The 15,682-nt window shown below is 38.0% G+C and overlaps 1 protein-coding gene across 1 annotated transcript in view; it reads right to left on the bottom strand.

Annotated features, from left to right (window-relative positions):
- Nucleotides 1–4,575: 4,575 nt before the first annotated feature.
- Nucleotides 4,576–15,682, bottom strand: part of LOC140922912 (conserved oligomeric Golgi complex subunit 5-like) — a 32,854-nt gene continuing 21,747 nt past the window's right edge. The window contains exons 16-23 of the mRNA XM_073372958.1: nucleotides 10,668–10,771; nucleotides 9,975–10,044; nucleotides 9,358–9,425; nucleotides 8,675–8,783; nucleotides 8,062–8,138; nucleotides 7,421–7,547; nucleotides 6,604–6,683; nucleotides 4,576–5,886 (exon numbers count right to left, since the gene is read on the bottom strand). Of these exons, the coding sequence (XP_073229059.1) occupies nucleotides 5,769–5,886; nucleotides 6,604–6,683; nucleotides 7,421–7,547; nucleotides 8,062–8,138; nucleotides 8,675–8,783; nucleotides 9,358–9,425; nucleotides 9,975–10,044; nucleotides 10,668–10,771 (753 nt within the window). The 3' untranslated portion in view covers nucleotides 4,576–5,768. The remainder of the gene's footprint in view (nucleotides 5,887–6,603; nucleotides 6,684–7,420; nucleotides 7,548–8,061; nucleotides 8,139–8,674; nucleotides 8,784–9,357; nucleotides 9,426–9,974; nucleotides 10,045–10,667; nucleotides 10,772–15,682) is intronic.

Below are 15,682 nucleotides of genomic sequence, written 5' to 3'. Positions count from 1 at the left end.
TGCTCTGGAGGTGTGAACAAACAAATCGCTCCATTGAAAATCACACTATTCAACGATCAACAAGCTTGACAATACATTTGACCGTTTCATTTGATTCGCATAGCAACGCGGCAACGAGGTCTCACCTGCCAAAGAAAATGAAATGTCACAGCTGGAAGTTATAATTGCTTTTAATTAGTAAGCAATCAGAAGAAAATTTAAAAATTGCAGAAAAATTGTCAAAATTTCCTTTGCCAGAGGGCTCCTGCTTTTGCTAAGCATTGAAAAACAGAAAACAGCTAACGGTTCTTCTGAGAAGATCTTATTAGATGTTTATTCAATAGATAGGGCCAAAGTAGTAGTAGTAGTAGTAATAATAATAATAATAATAATAATAATAATAATAATAATAATAATAATAATAATAATAATAATAATAATAATAATAATAATAATAATAATAACAATAATAATAATAATAATAACAACAACAGCATAAGCACGCTTTTCCCTTTACACAATTTCACCGCCTAACAATTGCTATAGAAGAACGCCTTTCAAAATGTAAGAAATAGTTCCACAAGTAAGTTCTAACAAAAGAACAAAATACCACAAGCACTAGAAAAAAAGTGCGAAAGTTCGTGCGTGGGACAATTTAAATATTTATTCAAGGCAGTCATGAAATGTAAAACATTCTACTTAGTTTTTAAAAGATCCACGTGCACTCTGACGTCATGGGAACTGCAAATCAGGTGCTAATCTAACTCAATTGAAGATAATTACCACTGAGCCACTTATTTCTGCAAATTACCCTGGGTGAATGACATAACCGAACCTCAACAGGATATGGCCTCTAACGTTAAAAATGTGTTGAAGCAGGAAATAATGTCCGGAGGGGGGAACTTCGCTAACAGCGAGCTCTCTGAAAAGGCCCACTATTTTACACGAAGACGATTCGCACAAGGCCTGCCATCAACTCTCTGTAGGAAATGGTACCCATTCGATTTAACTGAACTGAAGAATTCAGTGAAAATCACCATCTGAACACGGATAAATAAGAAGACAAATTGCTGCCTTTTTTCCTACACTTTGACTTGTAAATACATGTCCTAATGAGACTTTTACCGGCAAATTGAAAGGGAAAATTCGGCCAAAAACTCATCTGAAACAGAGGGACTTCACTGCGTTCGCCACACCAACCCTCTCTCCCACCCCGCCAGCTCTATCCCCCCCCCCTCGCCTCCCCCCGTTCATTCAAATAACAACCGGGACCAGGTGAATAAACATATGACAATGTTAAACAACGAATCTAACAGACACATGCCCGCTCATCTGTATGAAGAGAGACGTGACTATGTCTATGGAAGATCGGAAACCCATCTGCTCATCCCATTCACGTTGGACAGCGGGTGATTTATTGACAAAAGGATAATAGAAAATATAGAAAAAAAAAAAAATAAAGACATCATAGAAATCAAAGTTGAAAGGTTTCAGTCCAATTTGTCAAAAATACCGTCAAACAAAGTAAAGAAAATGATTTGTAATGTATAATTAAGAGCTGCTCAATGACCTTTATCGTTATTTGAACTCAGTTTTCAAGGGTTGTTTGTAAAATACAATTTTAATGTCGTAACAAACCTTTAGCAAGCCGGATGCGATTAACAGCTGAGGCAGACTCAGTGAAGGCGTTAAGAGTTTTGGCCATGCTCGGGATGAGCTAAACAATTAGCCTTTATCACGGCTGATTGATTAAAACGCAATTTAATTTCTATTCTAATGCTTTCAAATTTGAGGTTCCTGCGAATTTCAGATTGGATGATACAAAATCGCGAGTAAGGCGTATTTAAGAGATGGAGAAAAGTTCGCTTGCGTTACGAAAGCTAGGCGGGAACACTCGTGAATCCAATAACCCATAACTTTGCCAACTCACATGGTGTTTCTTCAGTATTATAAGCAGCTTAAGAAAAACTCAGGAAAAAAAAACAAACAAACAAACAACTAAACGTTGTTTGTCAGGCGAGAAAATGACTATTTTCATGTACTAATGTAACGAACGACTACAGCAGAGTTTATAAAAAGCTTTAAGCGAAGTCATCAAGAATTAATAGTGACTGTACATTACTCAGATTTACAAGTACCGCTGATACTATGATGTTTGCGAAGCTCTTGGTGTTGTTTAATTGGCGTATGTACAAACTTTCAAATATTATTTAAACATTGATTTCTTTACCTCTAGCGAGGCAGTTAATCTGATTTTGTTTATTGGCTTTAAAGATGTAACATGGATCGTGAAATTAAAACAATTAGTTTTCTTAATATGATTCCCCTCTTCCAGAGTTGCCAAAGCTGTTCTCGCCAGTCTAAGTAAATTCATCACACCACACGAACCAAGGCTTTTTGCTTTAGGGAATTTTTCCGGTGTTTTGAGGGTTTGGTGGCACTGATTTTACCAGTTTTAGTAACTCTTGTGTTTTGTACTGGATTATTAAAAAAACGCATATTGGGAATAAGACAGACTTTCCAATGTCGATGGAAATTCTATTTCCTTATTGTTAACTCCTATTTCATTTATTAAGCTTTTACGACAAAGAACTAACTGAGAAATGTTATCAGTAGCTTTTGAATTAATTCGATGGACATACAAAGGCCTTTTTTTAAAGTTTAGTTTTATTTTTTTATTATTATTGTTATAATACATGAATATTTTTAAAAAACCTTTATTTTAGTGAGTGTCAACGAAGTTCTTGCGTGCGACGAAACACAGTAGAGTGTCCTTCTAAGTTTATAGCTTTAAATTATTTACTGCATCTGCCATAATCTATTCGAAAATAGAGCATGCGTTTTACTGTTTTGAGAAGAAAAGCTGCTTCATGGTAGCCTGTGACAATCAACATCAGGCTCCACTAGTAAACTATACTCCAAAAACACGTCAATAGGAAATCCAAAATTCAATGTTTCGGACGCCAGTAGACGGCTTTCTTCCCGTCTTTTTAAGGGCTCAAAACATGGTTCGAGTTATCGAGGGTAAAACTATATAGAAAATGACCAGAGGGGAAAGGAAAATTGGTTCGAGTTAGTGGGAGTTCGAGTTATCGAGGGTTCGAGAATTACAGTGAATGTATGACGGAAATCCAGGGGAAATCGATTTTGGTTCGAGTTAGCGCGAGGTTCGAATTAGCGAGGATTAGAGTTATCGGGAGTCGACTGTATAGCCGTGTATTAGCTTGGAAAACTGATAAACGAAGCTTGGTTTTATTATCCATTGGTTATTGTGACCAGCCCATTCCATCTTTCATTGCTCCTATGATTATTTTTATTAATTTTTTTTTTTTTTGCCCCTTAAATAAGGATAAAAAACAAATTACTTTCAACAACGTAACAAGGCTATATTCATTAAGTATTTCAATCGCCCCTACATTTCTTTGCTTCATTCTTTTTGAAAAAAAAAAAATAAAATAAAATAAGAATTGTACTTAACCTATTATAGGACTAGGTTACGCAATTGGAGATAATAGGACTGATCAAGAAATTAACGGAGGAAACGTCTCAAATCTGTCATAGCACATACATGTAGAATGCAGGAGGGCTAGAAACGAGGGACTGTTCCTTGTTGAGAGCTTAAAAATGCAGACTATATCAGGGGAAAATTAGGAAACCTCTTCCAGAGCTGATGAACATTTGTAAAAACTTTCTTTCTTAGGTGCTTGCATAGAACTCATTACATTCTTAAAATTAAACACCAATAACTGTTAACAAAAACGATAAGCCTTATTACTACTGAACATGTATCTTGCTTAAGAATTGCTTAAATAAATAATGGCTTTTGATCTAAATGATTTGTTTCACCCTGACCGGGATATACACGTAGGTATATAAGATAACATTTGAACTACAATTAACAATAAAAAAGTTTCCAAGATAAACCCAGTTCGCTTTTACTAATAATTTCGTTGGCTTTCGTGAACACTACACAAAGAAGCGATGTTTCACACTGTGAATGAATTAACTAAATACACATATCGACACGACTATTGTACCTTCTAACAAACCTGACAAAACATGATATACTTTAACAACAGAAAGCAACTAAAACCGCAAAAAGTAATTTCCACCAAATGTCAGGTGCCCTTACTAGTATACAATGCATTTGCGAAGTTGACCAATACTTAGGGTCCAAAAATAACTGAGACATAAAGGAACTTCCTTTGCCTCGCAAACGACTAGACCTCCGCATGGTTAGGATGACCACGTAAAAAGGCGGTCCTGTCTCGAACAGGAGACTTAAATAAGAATTAGTCCTTTCGTGCTAAACACATTGACACTCAATTACAGTATATATCTTTTAAATTATTTATTTGTTCATTTATTGTTATCATCATTTTTTTTATAACGCAAGCAAGAGCAGCTCACGAAAATCGTAAAACAACAGCAACGCAGGAAACAATGTGTAAAGCATTGTTTTTAGGTTTTTGTTCGAAGAAATTTTTGTAAACTTGTTTCCGGGCATGACTAAAGTTAATAAGACAGTATAACAAAGGTTTTTCAGACAAAACGGCGCCAGAGACAACGGGTGAGCCATTGTTATAGGTGTGTAGATCACGAGTCAAATACACTTTATTTCCCTTTATCATGTTATATGTTTAAAACCACAACCAACCGGTTTTCAACTTGAACAACAACAATGAATTGAAATCAAACTTATGTAAAGTCCTTATTTGCCAGAAAAAAATATATATATCGATTTGGCAAGCTTTCGTGATACCCCGGGGCCTTTAAATTGAGAGAAATACAAAATAACCGCTTAAAACGTTAACGAAAGGCTAAAAATAACAGCTAATTAAAGAATATGATTATGATGGATCGAAATTGTTAACATTTTTTTTCCTTAGTTCTTTCCGATGTTTCTAACTCCGCTTCAAATATAACGTTCAGGGAACAGTTGTTCGAAGCCCGATCATTACGCTTCATACAATTACAAGTTATCTACACGTAGTACGAACTTATTATTTAATCACATCCACCATACGAGGCTGGGCGCTTATTAACTTTTTCTGCCTCTAGGATGGGCGCTTATTGCAATAAATACGGTAACCAGGTGGTGGAACGCAATATCGAAATATGTTTGTTTCTGTTGCTTAAAGTATTGTTTTCTTTTGTTGTATTTGTTGTTTCGTTTCTTTTTTGTGTTCATTTTGACTCATGATTTTAGAGGCGTCTGAACATGAAATTGTAGCCAAAACGCACCCAAAAAATTTGCTTTGTAAGCGATCATCTTCTGTGCTATTTCTGAGTTAGCTTGAGTTAACTCCTGCTTTGAACAAAAAGGCACGGGAGAATAATTCGTTTGTCACAAAGCTGCCAAAATGGACTACAATGCTCAAACCATCCAAAGCACAAATTTGATAAAACCATTGCTTTGAACAAACTGCTAAATTGCCTCCTCCTAATATGATATCCATATTCTCGAATTATTCAGCTCTTCTTGAGCGAATATTTTTTTACTTAATATTTACAACATATTTGTGTCGCTAAATGATAAATTAGTCCTCTGCTATGAAACTATCTAAAATAAAGCGCAACTAGGATAAAGCATTTCTGGCCATTCTGAAATCTAAGAAAAAAATGTCTGATATAATAAATACTTTTTTAGCTCTTATCTTTTTCAGATTCTAACATCGGAGTGTGCGCTGCATCTTGAGGTACTCCGTTTTTCACCACCACGGCTAGAATTTATCCACAAGGAACGCGCTTGAAACTATCACAACAATGAATAGAGGCACCATGGATAATCACAGACTGACTGAACCGCTCGCAGCTTGGAGAATTCGAAGCATGATAGGATAAATAGCGGCGAATTCTTTTACACCTCGTGATCGTACTGATTGGACGTATGCCTCTAAGGTGCCTCTACACGTGACAAATAAACCAAGAAAAGGGCGAATCACAACACGAATGGACTGTAAGGGCTGTAGGGCTTAGGGGCTATATAGACAAACTTGGAGGGGTACTCAACAACTGCAAACTAGCCAGTTGTTTGAACGATTGAACGACTATTGCAGTAACTAACTGTTTAGATAAGGTGCAGCTGTGGTGGCGGTCAGACCATGAGTCTGATCGATCAATTGACTGATTGATGATTAATCGATTGATCGAACGATCGAATAAAAAGACGAACGAACGAACACAGACAGAATGACTGACTGACTGACTGACTTACTGACTGACTGGCCGACCAACTGACTGACTGACTGACTGACAGAAGTTCTGACAGAAGGTCTGAGAGAAGGTCTGACTGACGAGCGGAATGGCGCACTATCTTGCTGGTGGAAGGAATGAATAACTGGTTGTGACTCTGAACAACCGTAGACTAACCGAATGACTTTCTGACCAATGGACAGCGCACTGAAAAAGTGTCAAGCCGACTAACTGACTGGAATCTAACTGAAGAACGGACGGACAAACTAGCTGACTGAGTGACAAAATGGGAGACGGAAAGACCTGTTAACTGGCTAAACCTAATCAAATGGACAGAAGCAGCTCCAAGTGGACCCGAATAACCTGTCTTATGAATGAAAGAATTCATTCATTTCATTTTTATTCATTCATTCGACCCGGATATCTTACCTTATGAGTGCGAGTTTTTCTTCCTCTGATGAGTGTTCATCCAGCCACTGAGAGTAGTAACTTAATGACCAACCCGCTACCTACGAAGAAAAAGTATACTAACAATTAATACAAGGGGAGGGGGAGAGAGGGGGGTACGAGAATAGAATACAATCGCACTACGAAGTCTTGCGAAACGTTTTCGAGTTGGGATGAAGAAAACTTGTCATTTTGTGTTAATTTAAATGTTTTTATTTTTTACGCGTCAAGACGCCAAATAGACGGAAAATTCAGGTACGTATCATTTTTTTTTTTTCTAACTAAGGGAGCGCGACGAGTTGTGACCCAACTTCTCCCAAAAACTCAAAATGGCCAACCGACGAGGCGGTAGAATTCCCCAACACAGTCCTACAGTGCAATACAAGGCTAGCACGACCAAATCTCGTACGCACCTCCACACCTCGCCTTCACCCGCCCCCCACGTCCCCCCTATACCCCGCCCATCCCGACTCATGTTCACATTCCTTGTGATTGCGCCGCTGTTTCACCCAATGTAAAATGTAAGAGAATCCAAGACAGTCTTGGAATTTGGGATTCCACGACGTGGATTCCGGATTCTAGGTACGGGATTACGGATTTTTTGTTAGTGGAACGTGTATTTCCGATTCCAATCGTTAGTGGGATTTCGGACTCCTTGATCTTTATTCCGGATTCCAAAGCCCAGGATTCCGGATTCTACAAGCTAAACTTCCAGGATTCCGGAATCCGTATTTCCTTACAAGGAGCGAGCTGTCTATGGTCAGTAGCGAGAGAAACGGGCCTAAAAACCTCACGATACCTCATGTGGATACTTGAGTTCGTTTGGAGCTCTTGAAAATAAATAATGTAAGACTACACTGTGGGGCAAACTTTCACCAATGGATGGGTTATTTACGATATCCTCTGAAGTTTGAAACAGCAGCGGTCTGTGAAGAAACAGAAAAAGAGACCATGCTCGGTATTAGCAATTTCAGACATGCAATGTACTTGATTTTTGTTGTTGCTGCTCGTTTGTTTTGTTGAGGTCGTTGTTGTTGTTTGATTTTACTTGTTTTGTTTTTTGTTTATAGTAATTTGTTTCTTGTTTGTTTGTTTGCTTGCTTGCCTGTTTTTTTGTCGTTGTGTTTGTTCTTGCTGTTGTTGTTGTTGTTGTTGTTTTTTTTTTTCAGGCTGTATGCCAATTTCCAACTTACAAAGTGTTCCATTAAAGATCCCCAAAATGGTAGGGGTTATATCACACAAAGTCTATATTCTGTCATAACTAGCCTTATAACTAGCCCATTAGTCCTTCCTCTCGAGGTAGATAAATTAATGCCTATTCTTTTTTGTTGGTCTCGTCGTCGTGGTCTCTTCAGAAACGACCTTAAACTGCTATGATATAGCAAGTGATGTATTGCAAGAGTGAAATACAAAAGCCACATCAACCACTCTAAAGCTCACCGAAATGATCTCAGAAGCTTGTATGACGTTCCTAAATCAGACACTTTGTGGCATAACGGACCTACCGCGAACTCAATCTGAAAGAACAAAAAAAAAAAATGAACAAGACAGTAGCTTCAGGATCACCCTGATGCATTGACACGTTGATGTTTACTTAGAACTTGCGACGACAATGACTGAGACTAACAATTTAGTCACGATGCAAAAGGTAACAGACGGGAGGAAAAACCCGAACATAACTGGCCACCTACCCCTCCCCTAAGTCACAATTTTGCCCTAAGTGAGAAGCAAGTGCTAATATTGTCTTAGGGGAGGGGTAGGTAGTCACCCACCCAGAAACCTCAGTTGATCCGCCCTTTGTAACGCCGCCCTATGCTAAGTCCCTGGCAAAAAAAAATTGGTTTTTACCCATCTTACTCGTTCTCAAGTTTTCCTCTACGAGTCTAGACGTGCAAAATGTACAGCTTTTATGCAAAATGGAAGCCGCATCTATTAAGCAGTGCCTTTGGTATGGTACTATTTACCGCGGTAAGAACCCCTGAACAGAACGTTGGATATATGGGCAAATTTTTGTAAAGAACTCTCTTAGACTGAAAGCGTTTAAGTGGGTTACCTGTGCCATGTCCGCCGCCAGCTTAAGCTTGCCCCCTTCTCCAATGGGTCTCAGTAAACTGGCGTGACGAACAAACAACTCGACAATTCGACACACAATCACCTCCAACCTGTATTGGGTAACAAAGACAGTCAGCTATGCACACACTTCCTCGTTTCTGGCATTTTGCAAAACAAGTGGCAACCATAGACTGTTCTACGTGGTTTAGTTAAAACATTCACCCTGAAATGTTACAACCGTAAAATTCCGAAAATAAGCCCCGGGGCTTAAAGTTTTCAAAGGCCCTTTTTGAGGGGCTTATTTTTGGAGGGACTTATATTCGGAGGGGCCTATCTACGGAGGGAAATTTGCGTTTCAAAATCGATTGGGCTAGCCTTATAGGTAGAACTAAATTTACCATTTTTGCTTTGTTTTAATTTGTATTTGAGGGCAATTTTCCAAGTACAAGCCCCGGGGGGAACTTATATTTGGAGGGGCAATTTAAGGGAGGGTTTTTTGCGTTACCGGTTTGGGGGGCTTATATTTGGAGGGGCTTATACATAGAGGGGCTTATTTTCGGAATTTTACGGTATGCTTCATAGGCCACGTCCACACGAATCCGGGTAAGAAAATATACGGTTTCAAAAATGTCCGGATTTGTGTGGACGGGGAGGGGCCTAAGGCAATGCAATAATGGGACGTACCTTTCGAACATCATCTCTCTACACTCATATAGTGCAATATAGTTCTTTTGCACATGGATAATGAAATCCTAAAAAAGGAGAAAGAGGAAGAAAACTAAAGCAGTTATTCAGATTGTTTATGGTAAACTGGCACTGGGGATACACTGAGAGAGAATATCAGAGCTCAACTGCATAAAAAGACTAGCATTAAAGGAACAGTCAATTTCAATGCAATCAAATCAGAAAATAAATTTATATAAAGTCTACTTGCAACCATATAATCAATAAATCAATCGATCTTCAAACAAGAAACTAAGCAAACAATCAATTACTTGAGATATAAATTCGAGAAAACAACTCTTTAGTCAATGAATCAATCGACCTTCTATCCAGAAACTGAGCAAAAAATCAGTTAATACAAATAAAGTAAAATGAGCGATGAATAAATCGCCCAATCAGCTAAACAGCCAGCTGGTCCGTCTAACAAAGAAGATTGGCCGGTGTTGCGCCAAACTTTAATCGACGTTTTTACGATTCTGTCAAACTACACAAACAATTTTACAAATGTTTCTTATCACCTGAAATGACAGCTGTCATATAGGCTATATCGACTGTTGCGGGCCCCTATTATGACCAACCTGCATGTCCTGTATGTAACTGGAACAAGGCGCATCCGGGTTATCAGCTATGTCACGTGATAGCGTTGAACTGAAAAGAGACGTTGAGTAAAATAAACAAACAAACAAAAAAAAAACGACAGTTGGGAAATAGAAAATGGCAAAAAGCATTGTAGCCAGTCTTCATCACGCTCCAGCCCCCGTCCTCACCATACTCCGCGCCATTTACCTAATTCACACCCTTCACCAGACTACATTCCATTTCGAGTAAGCAAAAGCTTTTGTTTTTAAAGAATTTCTGAGGGCTACCAGTTTCTTTTACCTTGTTGGCTGCAAAGTACCAATTTGCTTTTTCAGCTGAAAGCTCATACAGTCATGTCGAACTCATATTACCTTAGCGCGAAAGCTCTGTGAAAATTCGAACTAGAATAAGACATCGCGTCTTTTTTACACATTCAACGCACGAAAACTGTAACTTCCTGGCCGCGGCGTTTAGAATTGTTCAGGTCTGTGACAATTGATGGGACATTTCAGCAATTCCCTACGACTATCTGTCTTCGAAATCCTAAAGATCCACTAAACTTGTCGCGTGGCGTCTGATTCACTTAGTGCGCCATTTGTATATTGTTAGCAAATGTACGAGCGATTTCCAGGGATAAAATGCCAAAATAAATAAATAAATCAATAAAAACCTGAAAAGTTGCGCACTTTTACCTTGAAAAGTCCTCCGAATGCATCTTGAAAATGAGATTTTCTAAATCCAGTTTGACTGCCTCTAGGATTGGATCTAAGGCTGTGTTGATGAGCGCTACAATTCCCTAAAAAAGAATACCATAGAAAATGAACGGTGTTGTCGGTATAGGCTGCAAGCAAGCTCTCCCACCCCCTTAACCCTTTGGTGACCAACAACAATTTTCTCCTAACAATATCCATACACTGTCAAGAGATAAAGTTATGAGAGTTAATAAAATGATCATCATAGAGAAAATTCCATAATCTTTTATCAAATTCTCTCAACTAATTCTTAAAGGAAATGTGTAGAGATCAGTGTGGAGAATTTCTATGTGGATATTGGGGCTTAAAGGGTTAACCCCGAGGCTATTGCCAGTAACAAACAATCCCGAGTCGGATATATCTAGCTAAAAATTCCGGGTGAGGTCAATTACATGAAACAGAAAACCTCTCATTTAGGATACTCGAATAGGTAAGCTGTAAAAGAAAGGCGACTGCAAATTTTGAGCGATGATTTCACATGTTCATTTCTATCCCTAAGAATTTCTCTGTGTCTTCAATGCGACTAGACTACACTCAAGAAACACTGAGTTGCCAATCACGTACTCAAATTCGTTTTATGACACTGAGTACTTTGTTGATCTTTGGACTTTAGAAAACCACAGGAGAGTAATGCTCAGTGGCATTCAAATAAACGGTTAAACTAAAACAGTTATCTACTTGTCAAAAGTTAGACTGCTAAAATCTAAATTGATAACCGCATTAATCTCCCATGCGGGATATATATGATACCGAAGTATAATCAGCGGTCTTAGTTATAATAGTGGATAGTGTTTTAAAATAATCCTTGAAATGTTAAAATTAGACAGGCAACCATTTTCAAATGACTAAGGCTATGTCTAAATGAGCCACCTCCATAAATAATACACAATGCCTCAGGAAAGTACTACTCCGTAGCTTTCACTTGAGTGGTTGCACTTATAGCCTGAGAAAACAGCTGACATGTGGCGACGCTACCACTGGTTTCCCCGCCAAATGACGTCTGAGAAACGAGGGCAGAAATTCCATACTGATGACGTGTCACTACCCAGATCTGGGTAGTGCTTCTGATTGGTCGTGCCGCGTGGAAAATTTAATTCAACCCGGCAATCAGAAGTACTACCCAGATCTGGTTACTGACGCGTCATCAGTATGTAATTTCTACGCTCGTTTCTTAGACGTCATTTCGCGGGAAAACCAGTGGTAGCGTCGCCAAATGTCGGCTGTTTTCTCAGGCTATTGCGCTTAAGGATTTCTTCACACATAAGAACGGTGATTTCGGCGCGATTTATCTAACAGAGCGAAGATGCGCCGCATCGATCTCAAAAGTGTAGGATCACATATCTGATACATACATACAAGCAGCCCTTCATTATTGTGTCTGGTCGTTCTAGAGCCATCGGCACTAATTGGGGAAGGTGGTAGGTGATAGATGGTCACAGTTTTTATTTTATTAGCGTCACCATATCGTGAAAAGCATATGTTAGTGAGGCAAAAAGTGTAAACGACGATTCGCCGATAGCAGATAAATTTTCGTGTCGGCACGAAAACTTAAAGTTAGAACCACCTTGACAAAATACGGACAGTACTAAAGGGAATTAGCACCTAACCACTTTCATTTGAATTGTAACAATTTAGAAATTCAAATATTCGGGGAAAGAGTTCGAGCAATACGGGCTACAAAATACAAAAATAATAATAATAAAATTTGGCGGGAAAATATACACGCGCACGCCATCTTTGGCGCGAAAATAGACAAATCCAATATTCGAGTCAAAAGATGGCACAACAAGTATGAAATATTTAATAGATTAAAAGACAACTTTTCGGACACGCTGTACTGAGTTAGAGTCACCTTTACCTTACGTAACACACAGTAAACAACACCAAAGTGTATAAGTTTCAAAAACTAACAATCGTGTTGTAAAGGATAATAAAAAGATATCACGAAATAGCAATTCTCTGTAATCTAACGAGACAGTTCATGGTATTTGATAAGCCACTAAAACAGACTAAACACAATTCATAATAAATAAGGTTACTCAGTCTTCGAATTTCTTGAAGGATTTAAAATGCACTGAGTAAAGTTTTATCAATCTAGCATAAAAACACGGCTAGAAATTGAACCACACAAACAGATTCGTCAGAAAGGTTTCAAAACGTTCCTTAGACAGCGCATAGCATTCCAAAAAAAAAGGGTTTCGCTCCATGAATCAATAGAAGATTTAGGCCCTTTAATTCTTAACGCTGGATTATGAGTTTGCTAATTTCTTCAATTAAAAACAAACCAAAACCGAATACGAATTTATTCCAACAAAGTTGAAACTAATGTTTAACAAGAACATGGCTCGATATAAATGCTCTCTTATAGGACAATATTTAAGTCCACTAGTGTGAAAACGAAAAATGGTTGTAAAAGAAATTAAACCATAAACGATAGTCCACATTGTAGTTTTGAGAACAAAGTGGCTGTCTAACAACATCATACATTATGTGATACATTATCTACGCAATGCGAAATTTGGAAATTCTGGAATCAATTAGAGATAAACCGCTCATTCATTTCTAAATAGTACATTACAAGACGCAAACTCTTCCAGCAGATCAAGGGAGGCTTTTTAATTATGAATTACGTAAGTTCTACACCTGGATAGATTACAGCTGAGCGAGATCGTTAAACCCGAACTGAAATTCATTTACGGAAGCATTTAATGTTACCCTTTATTTTGAGACAGTTGATCCTATGGTGTGACCATTTAACTCTTTATACCCTAACATCAAAATTCAAATTCTCATTTGCTATCCCTAAAGGCCTATTTCCTCTTGTCTAAGTTGTATTATGAACAATCGAATTTGCAAAGGTTTGTTAACGCGCAGCGCAGCAGGTACCGCTCGTTAGTGGTCATTGCAATGATATTACACGTCGCACACACACCTTTAAACACAGACTAAACAGATCGAGCGCATCAATTATGAAGCGTACTCAGGTAACATGGCAAAAGAAACAAGCTGTAAAGGATTAAACAGAACCATATCGGGCGATGTAGCGATTCATTAGAGGTTTATATGCTTTAATTATCTCACGAGGGCAGAAGTACCGCTTAATTACCGCTAAATCTGCGACCGGGGAGGGGTGGAGGAGGGGGGGGGGAGTTACAAGAAAGACGAGGATTCTAGTACTGAAGGCAAGTTGATCATCCTCCACTTCAATCAATAAATAAAGTAAAAGTAAATAAGGTAAATCTGTGGTGAAAAACATATGGGTAATCAAGCCTTGACAACATTTAATTTAAAACAAGCTACTGAGCAGTGACATTTTGGTGATTACTGTGCCCGACCAGGTAATTCTTACCATTAAATGTGAGTTAAAGATTAATTTTCAAAATACAAAATGCGCTAACGATTACTTTCCACTGCATCGATGCTATCGGTGAGTCAACAAATACAGCAAGAAAAATAATGTAATTGACCCTGACATTATTTTTTTTTCCCTATAGAGCGCGAAAATCATAATTGCTAAAGATATCCGTGCACGACTACTACGATCACACGAAAACGCAACATTGTCGTTAATTTCTTTTTACGCAAAGTAACCCCACTGCGTTACAATAATGAGGACAAATTTCGAATTAGAGAGACAAGGGCGCTGAAAATTAATTGCCCTTTACTTCAAAGGATAAATTGAGGCTTTCTGCTAAAGAGAGTATAACTGATGCAAAGGAGAGGATATTAATTTAAATTTTTTCCCCTACCAACGACGAGGTTCATCAAATTTAAGACAATGGCTATGAGTGTATAATTACTCAAAAAGCTACGAAAAAAACAGGCCGTTCGAATTAAGATTAATGATATGAAGACTAGCTCATTTGCAATTCAAAATAAGGAGGAATTTCCTTGACTGTCTCGGTTCGAGTAGATAATATTAAAAAAGGTTGAAAATTGACCGAAGATGACAATTTGGGTTATTCTGAAAACTTGAAGAACATGGTGCTGAAGTTCCCCGACGGAGCAATCTTAAATGCAGTCTGAAATTCGCCTTGTCACTTATAACGAGGAATTGTTGATCTAATTTTTCTCCAATTTTCGTGTTTTCGTTCGAAACAGCGGGGCAGTTGAGGACTTTTATACCGCGAGACTGGAAAAGACAAAAAGACGCGACGACAAACGGCTGGATTAAAGATCACAGAGATTTAAAACGGCTCATGCACGATTACAATTTGATGAGGTCTTCCAAGGAGGTGAGAAAACGCTAATTCTTCATGTAAATTATAGTAAACACCACAATAAGCCGAGTAGAAAATATATTTTAAATCCCTGTAACTTCGACCGGGAGCCTTGGTTACTGTAAGGAAATTTTATCAGCTTTGAAACTGTTGTGAAGATCTTTTTTTAATCTTCCTTAATACAATTTGAACTAAAGGCACAACAAGGAGTGGACTAAATCGACAAAATGGATCTTCTCGAAGAGAATTACGAAATTTTTTGGTGTAAGTAAAAAAGTAACATCCCTTATTTTCTCACTGAAAATGTAACTGCCTATGAATGTTTTTACTCAAAAGGGAACCGAAGAAGTCTTGTCAAGCCTAAGCCCTCGAGGTGGCTTTTAGCCACGTTAGTTAGCGCGAGATCATGGAGCGACGTAAAAGAGACAAAAGGATTCTGAAAGGTTAAAAGAAAACATGCCGCATATATTAAAAAGACAAGATTTAAAAACAGTAATGTAGAAGACATTATGTTGAGTACTGGCTTAAAAGGGTTACAGTTCTTGTCTTAACAGACAAAATTAGCGAACAAAAAAGATTATCAGATTTTGAAACCTTTTTAAGTAACGACAGCCTATATAATTATGCCTTCAGGAGTTTAGCAAGGAAAGCTGTAAATACACTGATAAAGAAGTGTATATATGCTCCTTAAAACCAGAAAAGGTAGAAGTATTTACTTGTCCCAAAAGCCGAAAA

The sequence above is a fragment of the Porites lutea genome, chromosome 13 (assembly GCF_958299795.1).
Source record: "Porites lutea chromosome 13, jaPorLute2.1, whole genome shotgun sequence".
Lineage (NCBI taxonomy): Eukaryota > Metazoa > Cnidaria > Anthozoa > Scleractinia > Poritidae > Porites > Porites lutea.
The sequence above is the reverse complement of the archived record's forward strand: the minus strand, read 5'-3'. Positions and strand labels throughout refer to the sequence as shown.